This window comes from Echeneis naucrates, chromosome 19 (genome assembly GCF_900963305.1).
Source record: "Echeneis naucrates chromosome 19, fEcheNa1.1, whole genome shotgun sequence".
Lineage (NCBI taxonomy): Eukaryota > Metazoa > Chordata > Actinopteri > Carangiformes > Echeneidae > Echeneis > Echeneis naucrates.
The window spans coordinates 12,096,432-12,120,199 of NC_042529.1; the positions used below are offsets into that span (position 1 = coordinate 12,096,432).

At 41.9% G+C, this 23,768-nt stretch overlaps 2 protein-coding genes across 2 annotated transcripts; one reads left to right on the forward strand and one right to left on the reverse strand.

Annotated features, from left to right (window-relative positions):
* The first annotated feature begins 598 nt into the window (after positions 1 to 598).
* Positions 599 to 11,719, forward strand: cdc42ep1a (CDC42 effector protein (Rho GTPase binding) 1a). The gene is made up of 5 exons (XM_029527380.1): positions 599 to 631; positions 719 to 1,120; positions 5,542 to 5,629; positions 7,384 to 8,371; positions 10,009 to 11,719. Exons 4-5 carry the CDS (start codon positions 7,900 to 7,902, stop codon positions 10,737 to 10,739), a joined length of 1,203 nt encoding a protein of 400 aa, XP_029383240.1. The 5' UTR covers positions 599 to 631; positions 719 to 1,120; positions 5,542 to 5,629; positions 7,384 to 7,899; the 3' UTR covers positions 10,740 to 11,719.
* A 450-nt stretch (positions 11,720 to 12,169) lies between these two features.
* On the reverse strand, positions 12,170 to 23,411 carry sh3bp1 (SH3-domain binding protein 1). The gene is made up of 18 exons (XM_029527379.1): positions 23,149 to 23,411; positions 20,303 to 20,345; positions 19,767 to 19,871; positions 19,615 to 19,691; positions 19,186 to 19,297; positions 18,484 to 18,560; positions 18,320 to 18,407; positions 18,153 to 18,221; positions 17,900 to 17,990; positions 17,669 to 17,805; positions 17,420 to 17,531; positions 16,937 to 17,018; positions 16,766 to 16,846; positions 15,892 to 16,005; positions 15,469 to 15,566; positions 14,257 to 14,422; positions 13,760 to 14,118; positions 12,170 to 12,447 (listed from the first exon to the last, which is right to left on the reverse strand). The coding sequence occupies exons 1-18, from the start codon at positions 23,196 to 23,198 to the stop codon at positions 12,170 to 12,172; spliced, it is 2,139 nt and encodes a 712-aa protein (XP_029383239.1). The 5' UTR covers positions 23,199 to 23,411.
* Positions 23,412 to 23,768: the final 357 nt, after the last annotated feature.

Below are 23,768 nucleotides of genomic sequence, written 5' to 3' on the forward strand. Positions count from 1 at the left end.
TTTTCAAACAACGACATGGAAACATTACAGACATACAAAACTGCCAATTTTTCCATCATAATGAAAATTTGGGCTCTTAAGAGATTTTAACAGATGGTGCTGTGTGGCTCAGGACTGAGAGCCCAGGAGGTGGACTTGATTGTTCACTCATCAGCAGGTTGGCAAAGAGTGAACCCCAGGCTGCCCAGGCTGTGTATGTAGAAAAAAGCACTCTGTTGTGAATGTATGTAAAATGCTTTGAGTGATCGATAACACAAAAAAAAACACAGTACATATCAACAGACCACCTTTATGAGTACCGACAGCTAGGGGATGACATTGAACTTCAATTTAAATGCAAGCAGAAAGAAAACTAATGGGTCAGTTATTATTTGACTTTTCTCTGAAGAAAGAGCCGTACAATTAGCTCTTACTTAAGATAGAAAATTGAAATATAAAAAATTCCAACCAGCATCCAAAGACATTAAACAAGCGAGGTGTAATGTGTTTATGAGTAATGGGGAGCAGATTGAGCCAGGCTGTCTCTGTCCTGTTTCCAGGCCTAATGCTGAGCTGATCTAACCGAAGGCTGATTGAAACCCTCCAGCTTCAGACATTTGAATATGAGTAGTGTGGACTAAGTTTCCTCTGGGTGAGTTTAAGCATTACAACAGAGTGTTTTTTAAACTGATACACTGAGACATGACACAGTTTCATAACTCTGTGTTTCCCGGTAAAGGTCATCAGATGCTCAGCTGATGGATCAGGCCTGACTTCACTGAAAAGGAACCACCTAAATGATGATGCGCTCATTTGGACCCTGTGATCGTCCCTGAGTGCAGCTCCTCACAGCGCCCTCTGCTCCGGCTCCGCCTGCATTGCTTGTTTACTTGTTGACTTGTTTGCTTGTTGCTTCGCGCGGTGCCGACGGGCCGCTTGGCCGGGGAGCAGCTGCGGGAACCCCCGGTGTGCTCCTCCGGCGGACCCGCTGCCATCTGATCTACGTCCCGCCCCCTTCCTCATCCTCCGCGCTGCGCCGCTCCGCACACCCGGCGCACCAGCGGGCCAGTGCGGCGGCACCAGCGGCTCGCTCGGACCACACCAGCCCCCGAGACGTTATTACGCCGGAGGACTTGTCTTCGTGAGTTCATTTATTCATCACCAGCTTTTGGGTGAATTTTCATTTAGAAGCGCTGAAGTTTTTATTGTCTCTGGTCTTCACCTGGGACCTTTGCATGCGGTCACAGAGATTTGAGTCAGGCTTTGGAGAAGTTCAAGATTGTATGTGTGACGTGTGATTTCATCTCCTATAGATCCCATAATATTCACTTGACGTGTATTTAGATAGATACGAGTGTTTTTATCCTGCTCTTGTTTGGGGATAACAGAACCTAACTAACATAAAATAACTAGTCTAATGATTGTTAATATAACAGTCAGTTGCATATCAGGGGGTTGGTGATAACTGCATTGTTGCTTTTTCCGTTAAAGTGCAACGAAATTCATGAGTCACTGGGAACAAAAGTCTGCTGCTCTGGAAAGAAATAAAGCAAATTTTTCAGATAAGGTAAAAGCATTAAGACCCGTGTGCTGACTGAACCCTCGCTGTTATCAGACATTGCCTCGGGGATCAAACTGTATGAGGTTGCCTGTGAAAGTTGTTTCAGTGTTGTGAGTCTTTTCTCAGATCCACTGACATGAAACTTAATCTGCTCTGCAGCGTATTTATATTCAGCAGTAGAGGCAGCAGTATATCATTACTATTTCCCCGCTGCAACTCTGGTCAGAGTAAGCTCTGGCAGAGCCTTGATTTTTATCACTCTGCCTTGTAATTACAGCAGTTACATGACATAACCCATCAATTTTCATACATGTCACTCACACACACTGGGACGTGCCGCGATTCACTGCAATGTGACACGGTGAAGTTGAAGTTGGTGGCCTTGAAGTGTTTCAATTGTGGAGACAAACAGGCAGCAGAGTGTTGGACTCATTACAAGTTGGGGGAGTGCCCTTTTGACCCCCGCAACCCGCCAGTGAGCTGGGAGGGAGGTCACCATGAGAAAAACGACATGCACACACACACACGCGCACACACGCGCACACGCACACACACACACACACACACACACACACACACACACACACACACACACACACTAGCAGAAGAGTTTGTTGGCCGGCTAGTCCTCGCTGATAAACAAACATGCACAGTGGGGATCAATACATTTTCAGCATGCTTCAGTGATAATAACACAGAATCCAAAAAACAATGTGCAGGGCTGGATCTGCAACGTATCCAGACCTGGATCCAACCTTTCTTAGTGTGGCTTTGTTTGGTTAGAGACTTTGTCATCCTGCGTAGCTTCTCCTTGAGTAGACGCACAGTATATCCTTCTTGAGTACATGCTTTGATGTCTCCATGTTGGCCTCCTGCATGCACTCAGCTCAGCAGCAGATGATTAACACGTGTGTAATATGTTTCCTGTTCGTCCCCCTCTTATGATTTACACTACTGATACAGTTTATTTGGAAGTACTGAATTAAGTCAAAAAGTACAAAGGTTCACTTTGTTTTCCTCTCTATTCTTTGACCTTTTTTTTTTTTAACCTGAGTTATACATTCCTTTAAGGGTGACCCTTTGTGACCTTTAGGTGTCATTGACGCAACCAACCAGGAAAGGGTCAGATGCAGAGGTGTGAGCTGTGAATCCAGCTGCTTTATTTATTTTCACACCAAACGGTTCTCTGGTTTTGTTTTGTTTTGGGGTTTTTTTTTTGGGCCACACATGCTGAAAAGTGCTCCGTCATGGTCTGTCATCATTAAATGGCTCATTTGACAACTCATCCATCTGGAATATACGCAGTTTTAAGAGACTGGACTCATCAATTACCGGTCAGCAACCAGCGGTTCATGTAGTCAGCAGGCAGATTGCTGCTGTGCAAACAAGCCAGATCTATGACGCCTAAATCCACGACTAAACCTCCAAAGTATGTATATAGTTGAAAATAATAACTTTAGATATTTCCAAAAACACATGTAGCGGACTTCTTAGGTGAACCAAGCCGTGATTTTTCTGTTTTAAACATAGATGTGTGTGATGGATATAAGGCCGTTGCTTTAATCAGCTGCCGTCAAAAATGTGACTATATGTGAACATTTCAGAAGGCCACTGAATGGAAGAGCTGTAAAATTCCCCCAGATCTGGGTATTCCCACCTTTCCTTGTTTTCCCTGGAACTACATCGTGTGAAACCTAGATGTGAAACTTGACACATCTGGGAGGAACTGAATTTCATTGTGATGTCAGAAAGACGCTTGAATCCAATAACATTGACATCAATGTCCAACATTGGCTAGTTCACATTGTGACAGTGGATTAAGCCCAGAATGTCAGTATTTTATAACTTTTACGTCTTTTTTTTTATGTTAACTTGACATTTGAAATTTTGGTACCTGATGTTACAAGGATGGCTGTGTGAGGTCAAACTTAAATGAAGTCCTTTTTCAGTACCTGACATTATTCCAGATGCTAAAAACTAAAAAAAAAAATATTATTATTTCAATGTTAGTTTAACTCCAGCTAGCTACACCTGTTAGCAACAGTTGTTGTTTTAGCCAACAGAAGCAATATCATCTTGATAAAAGTCAGCGCCCTCTGGTGGACAAACTGATGATGCTGTCTCTAGGTTGCTTTAGAATTTATTTTTTTAAATGTGCAATTTTTTTGATTGACATATAAACAAACCTAACAAATATATGTTAAGATAAAACCAGCTTTTACTATGAGCCTCTCCGTGTGTGTTTAACAGGTAAACTGACCATTTAATAATGTGCTTTACACACTTGTACCTTGGGAAAAATCAAATAAACTGAGACCGGGAGGGGGGATTGAAGAGAAAGGAAGGAAGTTTATGTTTGTGCACAGAAAAAGCCGTAAAAGAAAGGAGAGAGGCAAGAAAGAGGGCAAATTTAAACTGTTGGCTTTTAGCAGATGCAGGAAGTAGAGGATTGGAAGAGTATGGATATTTGCTAAAGCATGAAACTGTTTTCTTGGATAAGGAGGAAGTGTAACAGTGTTTTACTTGGATTGGGACAGAGTGTGGATGGTGAAAATAGGAACGTAATTGAAAGTCAAAGGGTGAGCCAAAAAATGTGGCCTTATCTTGTATGTTTGTTCACCTGGTTAGCGGGGTTATTGAGTGAAGGACATTAGAGGAGCGATGGGAGGGGAAGGACTGTGATGAAACACAAAGTCTGTTGCTGATTTAACTACAGACTAAGTATAGCACAGTAAACATTTTTGAGTTCAAGTCATCAAAAGTAGAGATTATGTGTTTGTGTGTGTGTGTGGGCCCTAGCAGCTGTTGCAGTCAAGCTGTTTCAGTCTTCTCAAGTCAGTCAAGACATTCAAAAAGAAACAGAGGAAAGACATTAAAAGGGAAAGAAGTGGAAAGCAATTGAGGGAAAGAAAACATAGACAGAAATAGAAAAAGGGAAAATGATGATAAGAGATGGAGAAATGGAATGGAAGAGAAATGGGGAAAGAAACAAGGATAAAGAACAAATATTAAGAGATGGAAAAAGGCAAAAGAAGGAAAATCTATTAGAGGAAAATGAATATTTGTAGGCAACAATAGGCAAGAAATGAAAAGGGTAGGAACTGGAGGAGAGAGAAGAGAAAATGAAAGAAAAAATGGAGATTCAGACCCAAACATGGTTTCAATCAGCACTGAGGTTGAGAAGAAGGATGTTTGATGGTCATAATAGAGAGAAAGACTCCACCGACCAATGGTTTGCTCAGGAATGTTTTTGCACACGTGCACACACACACATACACATGCAGCAGACAACACACACTGCTCCTATTAAACTGTGGTTACTCTGGTTTATATCCAGCAAAGCCACCTTAGGCAAATACCCCTCATAGTGACATGGAAATATTTTATTGAGCCTGTCTATGATGTATGAATGTGCCAAACCCCCCTAAATGGCAACCAAACCAAAGAAAGCAACTTAAAATTGAAACTAAAAGCTGAACCAAACATATGGGTTTAATGGAGTAATGATTTTAATTTTCATTAGAAACTCAAAGAGAAACCAGGTTTTCCATCAACACTCGCTGAGTCTGGCCCAGCGACAGAGCCGCACACATTGAGATATCAGTGTCACTGTCTGTTATAATCCATCAGGGCCTAATAAATGTACTTCTGGTCCCAAAAGAAAGCGCTTGATTTAGATTTTTCCTCCAATTATGAGATATTTGAAAAAGCTGAGACGTTAAAAAGTGAGGTAAAAGCAGCTATCGCCAAAATAGTGCAGGAGTCTACGAGACTAAATATCACAGATGACCAATCTGAATACTTACTTACTTTTTTTTTTCAAATTGAAACTCAACTCCTCTCTGTCTCAGTTTTCATTTCAACCATTCTTCATTCGTCTGACCTTTTCTTGCATTTCTCTACACGACATCCTGCTCAAGTTCACCATTGTCCCTTTTTACACTTCTTTATTTCACTCTTCCCCTCAAAAGCTCACTTTATATTTTGTTTCCCCTCTACAGCATTCAGGACCAGGGGACTATCTTACCAGGCTGGGAAGGTGCCTTATCGGGGTAATGAAGAAGATGAAGGATTAGAAGATCGTTCAGGGTATGTCTGTGGGAGGACCTCTCAACAGGAGATTATAGGGTTACAAGTCCTACTAAGACTTTCTGTAATGTCATGCTTCTTTTCAGGTCGTTTCATTGATACCTTTGTAATGTAGAAAACACAAGTACAAGTGCAAAGATGGACATAGTTCCACTTTATAGGCACATATGTGAACGAAGCTTTTCCCCGAAGGTCCAAGTACATGAAAAGAGTCAGGGAGAGCAACCCCCTCTGAGCTGTGGTCAAAGGTCTTTAACAGGATTACAGGCAGAGACGGAGTAGCAGATCTTTCTGGAAGCACAATAATTAAGTATCCCTGTAACAATCAGATTGATGATTTTTTTTGTTCAACATTGATATGGCAAGACAAAGTTTTTTCCCTTATTTGGAAGAGCAAGAGAGCCTTAGTGTGTGTGACCACAGCTACTCCTAATAGTTTAATCAGAGGGGTGGCCTGTTGTCTCAGAGCAGTTCATGGGAACGTGCACACGATCCCTGCAGACTCACGTCGTCTCAGATTCGACATCACACCTCGGTATACTGGTCCCTTGCGGCTCTCTATGAGCCTCGGTGTGGCTCTGCTCAGCGCTGGTATGTGGCGTGTTTCCTCCCTCTCCGCTCCCAGATGCCCCTCTTAAAACGCCAGCCGGGGAAGTGGAGAGGAGGGCCTGGGCCTGCGGTCAGCAGCAAATTAGAAGGGCTGCCTTGGACCTGACGCAATCTCCATGTCGTGAACCAAAGCAGGTCATTAATGAAGCCAGACCAGGGCTTTGCATGCGTGGGAAGCCCGCCGACATTTAGCTGCTGTGGAGGGCTTTTAAAGAGAACCAGAGGTCCTTGTCGGAGCTGCTTTATGCTGTCAAAATATTTTAGAGTTGGATATCCATTACTCTGCTGGCAAAGAACAACACCTGACAAAGGGCCAGTTTTTCCTCCGCCTTCATTGCATTCTTGTGGTGGTTTGAAGCACCCAAACCAACAAAAGGCAGAAAATATATAACAGTATACACAATATCGATTGTGATACTACTACTAGTCAATACGAAATATGTTGTAAATTAGTAAGAATTTACACAATAATAGCCCCAGAGGTTGAACATAATCTTAACTTCAAAACTCTTGGAAAACTGTTAAAGCACATTGTAAAACATTTTATTTCTTTAATTGGTACTATTCCACATTTTTCAACCTTCTGCTCAGAAGTTTCCGGTCATACGCTGGCAGTCCAACAGCAGCAGAGTTTTTCTTATCGGGACTTCTTTATTATCGCTTCCTATCTTGCTCAGCATACTTCGCCTGTTTATAAACAAGCCGGAACCCAGCTGAATGAGAACTGCTGCTGCCCTTTAAAATCCTGATGAGTCTTTTCAGTGAAATGTAAAATGAACGTCACGTTCAAAGACAGACAAAGCGGCATAAAAATGGAGGCAGGAATCCCCCTAAAGCTCACCTATTTCATGGATAAGAAGCAGACGTTGGTTTGTTGCACAGAGGCGTGACTGTGGTCTAAATTTAGATGGTTCCAGACCAGCGGACGTTTGGAACGTGAAATCTGAAAAACCCATGGAAAGACAGATCTGCCCAAAATGCAGCGAAGCTGCTTTACAACTACAGACAGAATTCAGAGTAGGAAGACAACTTCCACAGAATAAACTGTAAATGTCAAGTATTTCTGTCGACATCCTTCAAAATCAAATACATCCCTGCCTACATTTTAAAGATAGATGTTTTTTTCCTCTTTTTACTCTCAATAGATGGTTCCATGGTGCAACCGCAGAACTGTTTGCAGCTGGACCTATTTCTGAGCTGATGTCGACAAATCCAAAGCCCAAAGTAAGCCAGGCAACCTGACCACACTCCAACTGGCCCGGCTCCCTCCAGGAACACAACTGCATAGTGTTCTCCTCAATTTATGTCTGTTTAATTCTGCCGGCTATGCACATCAACAAGCTACAAAGAGTGGGACACAGTTTGGCCTCCTCATGATAAACAAAGATAATTTTGCAGTGAACTATTTGGTGCTGCAGGCCTGGAGTTCAACTTTTCAGCTTTAGAAATTACATGGTTTCAAGATCTTGGAATAGCCTTTCCAAGCTATTTTTTAGGTTGCTGTACTTCGGACAACTGGGACGTCCATGACTTTTATATAAATCAGAAAGAAGAAAATTAATCTTGAATTACGCCCAGCCTTTCGGTCGGATTAAAGGCAGTTCAAGATATTGTTTCACTTTGATTTTTAAGAAGTATTAACCCATTGGCCTCCTGTGACCATGAATCTTCAAGAAAAGTTGTCAGGCCTGAAGGGTCTGGTGTCACACTCCCACAGCAAGCGGCGTTTTAAAAGTGACCTGACAGTGGACATGATCAGCCCCCCTCTGGGTGACTTCCGCCACACAATGCATGTTGGTCGTGGGGGCGATGTGTTCGGGGACACCTCTTTCCTCAGCAACCATGGCGGGACAGCCAACGGGAACAACAGGGAAACAGATTCTTTGTCCACCCCTGACAACAAGATTGGAGCGTTCTTCTCCAGGACGCTCCGTCAAATCAGGAGGGGCTCTGACAACCGACCCAGAGGGGGATCCAAGGATCTGTCACCGCCGCCCCCTGTCATTTCTCCCATCATCAAAAACGCCATCTCCCTCCCCAGGTTGGATGTGGATTTGTCTAATGGGAGTCCCACCACCAAAGTGCTCTTCCCTAGTTCTCGGAGTACACCAGACGAAAAGAAGAGCTCTTACAGTGAGTAAAGAAATATCTTTTTAAGCAGCAATAATCCATATTTTCACATCAACAATGGCTCAAATGGCTGTGTGTATAATGAATGGGGTTACACAAAACTTTAACGTGGCTTATACTGTCTGCTGGCTTCTGTTTGTGTTTCTGTTGACTTTTTGATCCACTCCTACCTTTTGTTGACACATTTGTGCTTCTGCTTCTGAGAAACTTCATCATCAGTGTTTTGGAATCCTGAAATAGTCATATTGCATGATGTCATTTCTTCTTTCACCATATATTTAAGGATTACGCAAAGTACATCACCAAATCCCAAAGTAGTCCAAATATGTATTTTTCATTATTTGGAAAGCCACAAGAAAATGAAATGCATGGACAAAGGTCAAATTAGTTAACCAGTGTTAGCTGGGAAGTGCAGAGAACTGGCAAGCGTTTGGTGGAGCTTGAAGGACACTCGGTAATGCAGAGACCATTTTGCCTCAGATGGCTTTATGAAACACCTCGGCTCACAATCAGCACCGCTCACACTGATAACACACAGAGACCCAGACAGGACTGGCAACAAGCTGTCTGAGAGGCTGTTTGAAAGACCCGCATTAACACTACTCATACAATCTGATTCCCCTGTGTGTGTGTGTGTGAGAGAGATTTGCTGAATGTCAATACAACATAAACAATTCTAATTGATAAAACTTTGCCGTTTTTGAACTGAAAATCGCAACTTATTCACTTTACAAGCAAAATCTATAACATTTTGAGTTAATTGTGTGGTATAAGCCAAGCAAACTATATTTGCTTGTGTGTTTAGTCTGGCTAGTATCCTTTTGTGGTGAAGTTAGGGTTTTTATATGGATATGAGAGGGCAACGCAGCAAGTATGTGAGAGATTCACCATGTTCACATCCAAAAAAAAAAATGTTTTGGGGACAACTATTTAATTTCTTCTTTATCTTTCTCTTGAAGTGGGTTAATCTGTAAAATCAGACACTGTTTTCTTTGGCTGGGATGAAAAACCCCCTGACTCTTGGCCCATATGACAGGCATTGACAAGAGCTGTGGTAATTTACCCTTTACTCATGGGTCACGAAGGCCCAGTGTGTGTGTGTCTTGCTAAGTGATCTGGCAGGGTTGGTTGGATGATTCACTGTTCAGAAAAGCAACTCAGCAACCAGTTTCTTTTTTTTTTTTTTTTTTTTTGGCTGGCCTGACGTCGCCCCCTGTTGGAATCATTATTTAAATTTTTTGAAATAAGTTTTTTAAATAATTTTTGGCTGAAGCGCAGTTTATGGATTTCAAGCAGCCTTACTGTGGTTTATATCTCAAAAAAGAAAAAAAAAATGTAATCAGCGTGTGGAAGAATTGTTATTGTGTTTGGGAAATGTACTTTATGTCTGAGATCCTCTCCCCTTTTAACAGCTTTGGACTGAACCAGGCTAACCATTTTCCCTCCACTTCCAAACTAAGCTAAGCTGTCCATCCCCTGGCTGTAGCTTCATACTTACCCTACAAACTAACAGCAGTATTGTTCCTCTCATCTAACTCTCTGGTATGAAAGGAAAGAGGCAGATTTACCAAAATGCTGTATTGCTCCTTTAATTTGTACCTTCTGTGGCCTGGATTTCATGATGTCTTTTTGTTCCTCAGGCGTGGAGTCTGGTTTCGTCACGCTGCCTCGTCTGTCCCGCTCTGAGCGTCAGCAGCCTTCCATCTCCCTCCCTATCTCCTGCTCCCCCAACATCCACAGAGGCTCTCTGACCGACCCCACTGATGCCATCTTATCCACATGCTCCGCCACGATTGTGACCTCAGACCCTAAACCCACCACCACCGCTTACTCTGACTCCTTACCCTCCCTCGCCTCCTTGGACACCTTCACCTTTGACCTTGGCCCATCGCTGATGAGTGAGGTGTTCAGCCTGATTGACAGCCAGGCTGAGGAGCATAGCCACACCTGGGAAGGAGAGGAGGCGGAGTCAGCATGTGGGCTGACCAATGAGGAGTCGGAGATGGACTCGGCCACAATCTCATATGTGGACTCCCTGCTGAGGGAGGACTGTGGGGGCAGGAAGAGCCCGAATGCAGCCGACTGGGAAGAGGAGGAAACTGTGATGGAGGCTGAACGGGACGAAGTCGGGCTCTCTGTTAAAGTACCGGATGTGGTGATGGCATCTCCTGAACGTGTGAGGTTGGGAATGGGGATGGAAAGTGAGCGCTTCCAGAGCGCTACAAATGTGCTGGCACGCCATTATGGTGGCAGCCTCTTAAAGGGACAGAGCAGGATGGAGGCTGCAGATTCAGAGATGATGATCATCAGCCAGCCCAAGAAGAAAATGTCCTACAATTACATGGACGATGAGGATGAAATCAAAGTCTGAGCTGAGAAAATTTGAGATGTTTTCGTGTTAAACTGAAAAACATAATCGGATGTATGATTCCTCTCCAACTTCAATCAAATCAATCACCTGAAATGGTTTTATGGTCAATGAGGTTGGCTCTACTGACAGAACAATCATAACTACACCCTGATCCCAGTATACAATAACACTTCAAGGACGTCCAGTTCTGATCCAAATCTGTGTCTGAATGTATCTAAAAGGAGTGAAAGACTTGATGGTCAGCACAAAAAAGGGAGAGTGTTCTTTTTTTTTTTTCTTCCAAATGTCATGAATCAAAAAAGCTTAAAACAAAAAGGAGGCGTAGGAAGTGAGGCCATAGCAGAGAATGTGGTTAGTGGTGCTGAGGAGGAAACACAGCCATTACTCAATATAGTATTTGCAAAGCCTGTCATTCACTTTATATTTCACACACTTTCACATGAGAGGGTACATCAGTACAAATCCAGACCTCTAATGACAGAGAGGAAGCGGGGTTTAGAAATATAGATTGAACCTTTTGACTTCAATACCACCTCTGGTCAAGTCTTCACTCAGGAAAACACTACTAGGACAGAAAAAGGGGACGGGAATTCACAGATAAACCAGAGAAACACAAACATCTCAGCTGTTAAACTGCTCTGACTGAGGGAAAATGACATGCTGATGCCGGTATTTGCTAGAAGCAATTAAATCCTGAACCATATAATTCTTCGTTTTGTGCTGCAGACTTTCTGTATAGATACTCCTTGCACCTTTTATGAATATGATGTCTGACTCCTGTATTACCTTTTATAGAAGAGTTGTCATTTATATGTTCTTTTATACAATTGTACATGATGATATCAACTGACCTCCTATAAATATGTACTTAGAGTATCAGCACCTGCAGTACATAGTGCAATTCACATCCATATGCTGCAGTCAATACTGATGATATACTTTGATGATATACATTGACAATAAAGATGTGTTCAATTAGGCTGAATAGCGTTTTATTTACATGTATTTTCATCGTTTACATTTAAGGTCAGTTGAAAGTGATATGTCACTGTAAATCCTCCAAGTTAAACTGTTGAAAAAAAAGAAATCCAAATTCAAACTCACCACAGCAAATGGATTTAAGCAGCAGCTTAAATGACAACCGTTATGTTGTATTCACTGAAAAATCTACCATTAAATTATCAAAAATAGCAACTTCCAAAATGTTTTGGCAATTTATGGATTTCTTTTTTTTTTTTTTTTAACAAAAAGACCTTCCTGCATCACGTTACATTCAGGATAGTGCAGGACTCTGGTAACCAATGTATAAATAAGTTATACTAGTTATTGAAAAAAAGTACATGAAACTGCAAATGTTCAATTCAAAATAAAAGTGTTTGAGCTGCTCTTCACCAACCAGAACAGGAAATTCCCCAGATTCGATTTTTTTTTCACTGTGCAACAGAAGGAACTTCTTTTGCCAGTGATGGTGGAGGAAGTGGTGGGGGGCAGTTTGGCGCTTTGAGTCCAGGCTTTTTGGGGGGAGGCTTTTTGACACCAGTGCTCTGACCTCGGGGCGCTGGTATTGGATGGGTCCTGGTATCCGTGGCTGCTGGGACTGTGGGTGGGGGTGGAGGGGTGTTAAGTTTGGGAGGTCCTGGGGCTCTCGGTTTGGAGTACTGAACTGTCACCTGCTCACTAGCTTTGTTTGGGTTGAAGGATCTTTTTGCTGTGCAAAAAGAAAAGAAAGACAGAGAGAGTATAAGGCAGATGCACATGCACGGGCAATCAGGTTGTGATCTGGTCATTATGTTTTAACTGAAAATGAAAACGCTCCAGTAAAATGATAAGAGAAACTTCTGTGAAGAAAGAATACATCTTGTACTTCCGTCTGCTAAAATGATGGTGACTATTAAAGTATCACATATGTGGTTAAAACACGTCTTTTCCCCCTAAAACCGATCCCAGAGAAAGATCTTGAGACCAAAGGACAATATTTGATGCAGCTTATTTAATATAAAACACTACAAAATTAACTTTAAAATAACTTCACTGGAAGTAACTTACTAATTGGAAGCTAAAATTTGCAATTTATATTATAAATATAAATATTATTCATTGTCTTATCTGATCTTCTTTTTCAGGATGTAGCATTTTCTTCTTTAGATGGTTATCAGTGTTTAGACTACCACTGTGCTGCCATCAAGTGAACTGGAAGTCAAACTTTAGTCAAACATGGAATCTAGAGCTCTTTCAGTTTACAATAAAAAAATACCACAGTGGGTTACTGAGGAAGTTAGATTAAAGTTCAGGTAAGAAATAGTCTCAGTTTAGTGGATGAAGAAAGTTTATGAGGGAAAGTATTTCCAGCTCCAACTGATTCTGAGGAACTACGACAATGTGGGAGATGACGCATGAACCCTGAAGTCGATATTTTGGTCAGTGGTGTGAGTCTTCCTGTTTCCTGTGTACTTCCTGGTCGCTACGATGGGCTGTAATTTATTTTCTCTCTGTCGACTTACACTAACAAGCCACCACTTTGAGTCTGTGAGGCAAAAAGAGCAGAAGTAAAGAAACCAAATCACAATAGAAAGAGACTGAAACAATGTGACCCACTTAGGCCCTCAAACCTCAAACAACAATGAGCAGACTGCTTCTCGTCTAGTAAAATAAGTTGCAATGCTTAAAGGGCAAGTCCATCTAACTGGATTGGATTACTTGTTTTAAGAAATATTGCTCAAGTGTTTTTATTGTTTTCTGGTTAATGTCTGAATTTGGAGGAAATACCCCTGATGAGGTCATTCACAATGATGTCATTGTTGTTACCTTGGCTCAGGCTTGAGATTTCAAAAATTTAACACAAGGGCTGTAGCATGAAGTTTCAAAGATGTTGCCATTTATCAGACAAGGGTCTAATGAAAGAGGCATCTTGGGAAATTTAGGCTCCAGTGTTTTTGGAAGTCGATCTGTCCTCGGGACCCAAAGTGTGTGTGCTTTAGAAACACTATTGATCTTGTGGGGCCAAATCAACTCGGACTTACGTTTGTACGGTGTAGTGATCTTCACGAATGCTTTGGGAGAGTCTGGATGTGCCTCCAAAATGGGCTCCAGTTGGCCCTGATCCGAGCACTGCCTCTGGGTCTGACTCGAGTTTGGCGCCGCTCCAGAGGCTCTGGGGGGAGGGGGTAGGGGTGGGTTCGGGTTCATCGTCAAGCTGCAGGCAGTGGAAGTACTGGAGGCCGCAGTGTGGGTGGGATTTTGGGGTGAAGAGTTGCTGGACGTTGTGTCTTGATGGGTCGGTGCTGCTGGATCGTCTGGGCTGCCCCACGTGGAGGTGCCACTGCGACTCACAGAGCCAGATTTCACCACAAAGAAACCACCACTGTCCTGAGAAGCTGTACTGTTGGGAACAAACAGGCAAAGCTTATTTTTGACATGCCATAATACAGGAGGGTACATTTATATGGTTTAATATTTTCCGTTGATTACTTGAGAATTAGCCGTGAAGACAGTTTATTCAACTCTTAAATAATGGTACCTGTTTGTCTTGGAAAGAGGGAGGTGATGAGAGGAGGAGGAGGCTGTGGATGAAGAAGAGACTGCTCTGCTCAGTTTCTCGTTCCCTGACAGCTGAGGCTGGGCAACAAGAGCAGGAAGGGTCACCTCCGGGACCTCAGAAAGGTCTGGGACCTCAAAGGATACAGCTGTTGGAAGTAAAACATATCCATCAATAAATGTTGCATCAAATATGCAGCTTTATATTCCCAGAATAATTCTGCTTTATTTGGGGATAATCCATTTTGTCAATGAGATGTCAGAGTAAGAAACAGCCAGTAAAAAGAACAGACAAGATTTCGACATAAATGAGACTGCAGTCCAAACTGTCTGTAAACATTCATCATAGTTTCCATATTAACTTTGTGATTCAACTGTAACCTTCTGTTTAATACATTAGCTAGCATTTCCTGTGCAAAGGGTGTGCTTTCAGTTTTACTGCCAAGCAAAGTAGGCTAGATTTGTAGTTTCCAAAAAGCACCAAAAGCCAGCTGCATCCTGTTATAGATTATAGTTATCATACATATCATGCTTTCATCATATTTTCAAACAAATCAAAAGACAAAAAAATGTGACTAAAAAATCAAATCCCCCATCTTGAAATCCCTGTTCAACATACAGCTAATATCCCCACCCTGTTTGCTGAATATTAAACCGTTTATGTCGTGTTTTTAAATGTTGATGCTGAACTCTTGTGATTGATTGGTTGTTCACCCCGTGTCTGTGTGGGTTCCCTGCAGGTAATCCAGTTCACACACATGCAGGTTTGTGCTCACTGGTGACTTTAGTTGGTGAGTGTGAATACAGACGCAGTGTTTCCCTGCGATTGACCCGTGATCTGTCCAGGGTGTACCCGCTCCTTAAATCAGCTGGGATCGGCTCCAGTCGCCCGCGGTGTAGATAATGGCCAGCATGGAAGTTGGCAGTTATTAACTATTAATGAAATGACGGTGCCGCAGAGGTCCACGGTTGATTTTACCACCTAGGGGCTTAGTTTGGCCTTGCTGTTTGCACAAATTGTCACTTATTCCGAGCAATGCATTGGTGTTGTGACCTTGATGATTATTTTGTGAGACTTATCTTATGCTGACTGATATAAAGAAGACCAAATATGGCATCCAAGTTAAAGTAAAGCAGAATCATTGTGCTTATAATGTTGTTGTCATATAAATGTAATATATAAGTGTTTGAATACCTTCAGGGAAGAGGCTGGAGCTGTACTGAATAAGAGGCTCAATGACAGTGACCACTTGGACTGAAGAAGCCGACGCCATGTCAAACAGAGCAGCTTCCCTAAAGAGGCAGAGAGGAAATATCAGAGCTCAGGCAGCACAAGATGGCATAAACAGAGCGTTTCATAGAAACTGTCTGCCCTACCGTCCGTTCTATACAAACCAATGCTCTGACCACTGAGGTTTAACCACTGTGTCTCTGACACCAGATCTATTCACATATGACCTTTCTGCAGGGAAACTGTCGGCCTAGTCCAGGCTATCTTTCTCAGCTTATCTGCTACCAACACACTGTGGTCCACACCAGTAGCTGTGGTTCCTGAGCGGGAACATGCAGGAGTGGACGCAGAGGGTAAAGAAAGGAAGCGGAAATATCTAATACCCACCCTTCAGCTCGTGGCCAGAGCAGGTTGGGCCCCAGGACGATGGCGATGTTGCTGGGCGTCATCTTGTTCACAGCCTGCTGCTCAGACAGCAGAGACAGGAACTGGATGAGGTACCTGACAGGAAGGAGGCAGAGTGGGTGAAGGAGGGAGACACTGGTATGGGTTTCACAGACTGAGGATTTAGGAAAGTGGTGCATGTGCATTGCAGGATGATGATATATAAACACTAATCACGTGAGAACTGAGCTTTCCAAATGTGATAACGTTTCGATTTTAATAAACCAAACAGCACTCTATCCTGATTGTGTGGCACAGTCTGGCAATCGCACAGTAGCCACGCCCCCCTCCCCCAATTCATTCCCTGCTTTATAGTTAGTTTTCTTCTAAACGGGGCCAGCATTTCAAAAATTAACATTGTGTTGTATTGAAAACTTGAAAGTACAGACTGAGACCATGAACGCATCAGAAAAAAACATTTACTGAGCTAATAAATCAAGTGAGCAGTAGGGCCATTTTCCCATTGACATCTATGAAATCTGACTTCTTTTTATAATCAGTGGAGTTGACTCTGATGGTCATTGGACAGAATGCAGGCTTGAATCTCTTCAGCGTTGGCTTCACTTTACAGACCTGGAATCTCCATCAACATAGATACAAAAAATACAGTCTGTACTGTTGCAGTTTACATAAAAAGAAGAAAAAAAACCCAACACAAAAACACATGGTGGAACAAAAGGAAAAGTCCAACCATCCATGGAGCCACGCTGTGAATTTGACTAAAAGATATATTTCTTTGACCTGAGACAGCTCACAAGGAGACATTAGATCATGTGAGTCTGGAGATTAAGTTATAAAACACACTCTGAGCACAAACCTGAGGTTGTTGTAGTTTTCAGGTGGCAGTTTTTTCAGCAGTACTCGGAACTGCTCCAGCTTTTCTGTCAAATCTTTCTCTCTGTGAAGACAGAGATCAAACTCAAGAAACGGACTTGAAACTGCAATACAGTGAGAAATATTTAGAGTGCACTGTGGCTATAACACGCACCCTGCTGCTTTAAACCAGTCATTGTAGAGTTCAGAGGTCATTAGAGGTTCAGGCAGTTCTCGGAGGTAGCACTTCAAAGCTCCTGTCAACAAATTCAGACATGAATGCCGATACTTATAATTGATGTAATATAAAATGACTTATTTTCCATTTTTGTACTGTTGGATAAATAATGATGTATGAAATGATATGAAATAATGACCAACACATGATATGATCACACAAATAAACAAGTCTTGCTGGATTCCCTTTCTGCTTGATGAAACAAAGTGTTTTTATCTCTACTAATGATCTAAAAATGATCCAGGGCGTGGAAATGATGAATGAATGATGGATGAATGAATGTATTTTGTAATGCTGCAAGCTGAATAACCAGAAAAGGAACCGAGCAGCTAATGAGCAGCAGAACAATCTGCCCGTCTGGCTGAAACTAAGCTTCCATCAAGAGCACATTAAAAGCAAAAGACGTGGACAAATCTGTACCGGCGACGGCGTGGGGGTCCATGCTGAACTCGCTGTGGTCCAGTGTTCCCTGATCTAAACAAGTCTTCAGCCTCTTCATCACCGAGGCTGCCGCTGCCAGGCGAAACAGACCCTGAGGGGCAAGGAGGGGAAGGAAGGGGAGCAAGAGTGATTCGGAGGGGAGAAATGGAGATAGTGATAAGGCCAGGTTAAGCAGAGATTTAGTCATGGCCTGAGGCAAAGAAGGCTGCGATCAAAACCATCAATCACCTCCTCTAACATGCCCGTCCTCAGCAGCATGTGAATACACTCCTGGATAGGTGCAGCGATTTCTCTGTTGCTCTGAGACAGATGAGACAGCAGAGGCTCCCCATAGACCTTCTGATTAGAGAGGCTTAACGTCGGCCCTGCATAGTCAGATCATCACACAGTGGAAATAAGTGCATGCAGGAATGCTCAGCGATGGTGCAGGAAACAAATGCACACACAGTTAAAGTTCACCTTTATGACAGTGATTCTCTTTGAGCTCGTTGATGTTTTTGTTGAGGAACTCGTGTGAATTTTTGTGGTATTCTGCTTGCAGCTCTAGTAGCTGTAATGGGACCAACATTACATGTTAATATATGTTTACATCTGTAGCAAGTCTGATGTTAGAGTCCAGCCTTTGAAATGTAATTTAGTTTGAGTGCCTTTGAATAAAATACAAAACAAAAAAAAAAAAAAGAGAGAGAGAGACGTTGCAGCTGCAGCTCACCCGAATGAAGTAGTTGGCGTAGTCATCTTCTTTGGTTGCAAAGTGATACAGATCAGCAGAGTACTGGTCCTGCAGAGACAGAAAAGAGAAGCTGGGGCTGGGTGCCTTGCTCAAGGCTGAGTACAATACAGCCATACTGCTGCTTTATGTATCACAGATGTTTTTACCTTGATGCTCTCCAACTTTCTCCAAGCCTCTTCCACTTCCTCTTTAAGCCCATCCTGCTTCGCCTGGGGACCGGTGCTAGTCTGGCTCCTGACCACACACACACAGATTCAATTAGGTGTGTGGATAAGTTGCATGCAATCTTGTGCGAGGCTGCATGACTTACCTGTTTCTCGCATTATTCCAGTCTGTAGTGAGCTTTGCAAACTGCTTCTTGTTCCTGAGAATCTCTGGTAAATCATCCTTAGAGGAAAATAAAAGATATACAAAGTAAAGACTTGCATAAAGACAGCAGTTATTGACGTCGACCTTTGTAATATGTTGGACTGGAATGTTCTTCTGCGTGTCGACGTTTTTAAAATGAGGACTTATTGCCTATGACACGTGTTCTCTATCAGACATTGATTTATCTGTGAACCTGTAAGGGATCACATAAATACCTCCTCTATATGATATTATAGTATGTAAAAATCTAAAAAATAAGAATGTTAGAACAAAGATAATAGGAAACTAGTTTGTTGATAGATAAGAAAGATGTAAGAAAAAGGAAAATTATTCGCGAATATTTATTGAAATTTATTTATCTGAATGATTCATCTTGATATGGTGTTGTATGTTGTGGCCATATATGATGATAATATATATTTTCTAAACGCATGTTATATTTAACATTAAACAAAGAAAAATTCTCTATGGTTCGGAATTGACATATACAGTATATATGTGTCTACATGAATACATATTTGTATGGGCAAAGCTTCTATGTCAGTACATTGAATTGTTCAAGTATATATTTTCTCCAGTGTTTTATTTTTAGATGCCGCTTCGGTAAAACCTGTTTGACATAGCAGAGGAGCACAGTTCGCACCTCACTGAGCTTGTTGAGCGGCTCCATCACTTCCTTCTCCACTTTCATCTCGAAGTCAGCCCGCATGGTGGCCAACATCTTCTCCATGAAACAGCACATCTCCAGCACTCTCCTGCCACACACGTGCACACACTAATGGTCATTAATGGTCTGTCTCAGACTTTATGCCTTTTTTCCTTTTGATTTTAAATGAAAACACCTCTTCATAAAAAAAGTACTGAATACTGCTGTAGCTGCACATCATTACATAGAGAAAGTGACATGAGATTAGTGGCTGCTCGTCTCACTCCGCTATCACGGCCTCTGAAACTATGAATTCTCTGGACATTGTATGGGCTCCTCTTTCGTTTTCAGCATGAACTGAAAGCAGGAGTTATTAGGTCAAGGAAAGAACATGGAGAGACAACTGCAAACAATGAGATCTGTCACCTGATGGAGGACTCTGCATCAAAGTCTTTCAGGCTCTCTGCCATGCTGACAGACAGCAGCATCAGCGGGAGCTTTTTCTGTGGAGACAGAAGCAGATGTTACATCTTCAGTCAGTGTTTTCAGACATCTCGTGGTTATGGTGCTCTGAGTACCATTCGTTTTTCAGCGTCCAGCCCGGACTGACTCTGCATGCAGGCCTGCAGCTTCTTGTGCAGGACCTGAGCTGCCTTTTTGGCCGGTTCCACACGCTGTTCCACCTTCATGCAGCCAGACACAAACACACACTGACACAGTGAAACTTTGATATGAAACAATGGGATCTGATGAACAGCAGAGAGCTAATTAATGAGTCCAGTTTCTTGTTTATTTATAATATATATAACGTGCCCTTATTAGATGTGGTTGTTATGATAAATCATGATTTCAGACAATGTTGTGTAAAAAAAAAAAAAACTAAACTAAAACCAACATATTGATGATAGCCCCCACAAAAATCTGTTGTACCAAATAAATAAGAAATTGACTTAACAACGATGTCAGACACATACAGCAGCTGAGTCTATCCACCAGAGTTGATGGTACAGTTCTAACATACGGCTGAATTTATAATAATATTGTTATTGACATGTTATTTAGAGCTGTAAATCAGTCTAAAATGTTGGGATAACAAAATTTCTCTTCTTCTCACCATGACCAGGTCCTCGTGAAGAAGTTCGGTGGCATCTTGTGACCTGATAATGAACATATAGTGGTGGTTAATGAATGTAGAGGTAAACTAGTGCCACAAAACGGATATTGTTATTATTATTGCTAATTTGATCTAGTTACGGTTTTCTTCATTATAATCTTAATAATCATTTATCCAGAGTAGGAAATCTCGTAAAATACAGTCACTAGTAACACTTTTGCAAATCCACAGTTGAAATCAACAGACTGTGTTTTCTCACCCTCAAACATCTAAAAATATCACTTCCTATTTACTTTTGGATAATACAAAGAGCTTGGAACTTGGTCATGCTTGCTTGACACAGGAATAGAAACATTTTTCACTTTTCTTGCTGAAAGTTTGATTAGAAAATCTTCTCTCTGGTATGTGTATCGCTTAAAAATGAGTTACAGCCAGCAGTTGATTAGCTTAGCATAAAGACTGAGGGCAGGGGGGAAAAGGCATCATGGCTCTGGCTGGAGCAATATCCACCTGTTGCTGGACTATTTGTTGGCTAGAAATTGTGATATTCCCATGTGAGTGGGAATTATTATTATTCAGTTATCCAAATTTGTGTCAGTGTTTGTTCTGTTAATCAGTCTGCTCTGTCAATATCTGCAATCTTTCACATCATGTACTTTATGTCAGTGGTTCTCAAAGTGGGTGACCCACGGAGGTTGTTGGGTGGCCTTGGAAAAAAAGCTAGTCATTTACTTTCACCTTAATTCAATGTACAAATAACACAAATGGCTGACTGTTTGACTGTTGTGTTCATATGATTCTAGCACTTTCTGTAATGAATAGTCCAAAAGTCTGATTAATGGAGAGTCGGTAGTCAAGTTTTAGGGGTTGAGGTTTCAAATCATAACAAAGTTACATCAAGGCACTCTACATGAAGAGCAGGTCTAGACCAAACTCTTTATTAAATTATTAAAACTCTTCATTTATCTAAATTATTTAAAGAGACCCAACAGATCCCCGGATGAGCAAGCACTTGGCAACAGTGGCACAGAAAAACTTCCTTTGTTGTTCATGTAACTTTCTTTGGGCCACTTTGTTTGATCTCAACACTCAACATTTATCTGCTGCCTAATGTTAAAGTACATTTTGTTGCATCTGACAGGCAATGCAAATCTAAATCAAACAGCTAAGGGCAGATGTTGTGTTTTATCTCAGTAGTCTCTGTGAGAATGGGGTGGGACTGAAACCACAACCTTTGCCCTCCTCCTCCTAAAATACGGTTAGGGTTAGGAACCAGAAAAAACAAAACAAAACCAAAAAAAAAAAAAAAACCCAGCAGATTTCTGCAGCTGTAAGAACATCTTTTACTTTGTGTCCCACGAGAAGGAAACCCAACCCAGTTCTCAAAGATGGTTCAGACAGGCTTGAGCAGCTCTAAGGTGTAGTTTCTTTTTTGTCACCAGTGAACCTGATGTGCCAAAGCACAAAGAGAAATCCCCAGCAGGCTCAATCCACACACTAGTTCCTTTTTTAATCACTGACTCTCACTTCAACTTTTTCTTTTGAGGTGGAAAGCATTATATTTTAATTACTTGAGAAGACTATATGCATTTCTAATCACACAGCAGTGATATAATAGACACCACCGTCGCTGCAGTCACATTAGGAAAGGTGCTATCACTGAGAATCCATAACTTCACACAAACACTGTATTTGTTACTTGTGGGTGTGCACTGCTCTACTTGTGTGCATTATTTTTATATGTGGGTGTTTATCTCATCAAAGGCCACAGAGCTGGAGTCATGAGAGAAGTGGTGAAGTGCTGCTGTGGTAGCTGGAGCCCACGTTGCTCTGCTGCAGATGCATGCTGCATAGCTTTATTATTAAACCAGAGCATGTCAGAGATCAAGCCAGGGTGCACACACACACACACACACACACACACACACACACACACACACACACACACACACACACACACACACACACACACACACACACACACACACACACACACACTCTCTTTCAGATGTGCTGCATGCAAGTTTGTACAAAGAAAACCAGACAGGGTGTAGGTATATGATCTGGTCACCCATTAAGTTTGAGTAAGCAGAAATGTCTAGATCAAAGGCCTTCGCTCATGTTGTATTCAAAGCCTTAAATCAAAATAACTCTTACTCCTGTGTCGAGCCCAAGCTGGTGAGCAGCCACAGAAAATACTGTGAATCTTGTTTAAGGCTCTTGATGAATTTAAAGAAAGAAATGCTGAGATGTCAATAAAAGTGTGAAAAATATATTTTCAAAGTCAAATCAAATCAAATGTAATTATTCATACAGCACCAAATCACAACAGAGTTATTTCAAGACTCTTTACGTTGAGCAGGTTGAGACCAAACTCTTTGTAGACTGATGTAAAAAGCCCAACAAACCCTTCCATAAGCAAACACTTGGTGACAGGGGAGGGAAAAGCTTCCTCTAAGAGACAGAACCAGACTCACGGTGGGCAGAGCTGGTTGGGTTGAGAGAGTGTGAGAGAGAGGGAGAAGAAAAAGAACACAATACAAGCTAAAACATGAAGATCTACGGAGGATCTAATGGCTGGAAGCACCGAAAGTGCTACAGTGGAAAAGAGAACATCAAACCCAAAGCAGAATTAAACATTTCCTCAAAGCCGAATAAGCCTGAAATGAAAGCACCTCAGCTATTTTACACCTGTGCAGTCAGTTTGCAGTAATATGTGAGTAAAGGTCCATTCCATTAGTTGCCATGAGTAATCCATGACAGTAACTTCTAACCGCCAGTTTCTGGTTCAATCCTTGATGTGTGTATGACCATATCAGCAGCCTATCAGAGGTTATGTCACTTACTTTGCCGCAGAGCCGAGCTGCTTCAGGATGCTCAGAGACTGCCGGAGCATGCTGACAGTGGAGCCCGACAAACTCTTCTACCTGATCACCTCAGATCCACAAAAAGCGTCCACACAGGCTCCAGCTTCTACTGCATCAGGAGGAGAAGGTGCAGGCCAGTAGCTCTCCCCTCTGCCACTGCAGCTGCCGGGGCTGTGTATGTTTCGTCTGTCAGTTCTTGTTTTTGGTTTCTGCACTGTGCTCTTTAGTAATAGCCAACACAAGGCAGCGAATGAGGAAATCACACAAATGAGGTGTCGGCTGTGATGAGGAAGAGAGATTTTTTTTCAAGTCTCGCACACTATGATTTAAAAATTAGCTTTTAAAGAGAGTCTCCAGGGAGCGATGACTTAACTCAGAGGAGAAAAAAAACAAAACAAAACAACAAATTCCATTATATTAGCAGCAGCATTAGATTCGTTTTTTTGGTCTTTATTATTGATAAAAATAATTCATTGTGAGTTGGTAAATCAGTGTGTAAGCAATAAGACATTTGCAAAGTGGTATTTCATGAAATTTCTATTCTGGCATTTGTAATGTCCCTGCTGGGCTGTGGTTAATTTTGTACTTCTCTAAAAGCT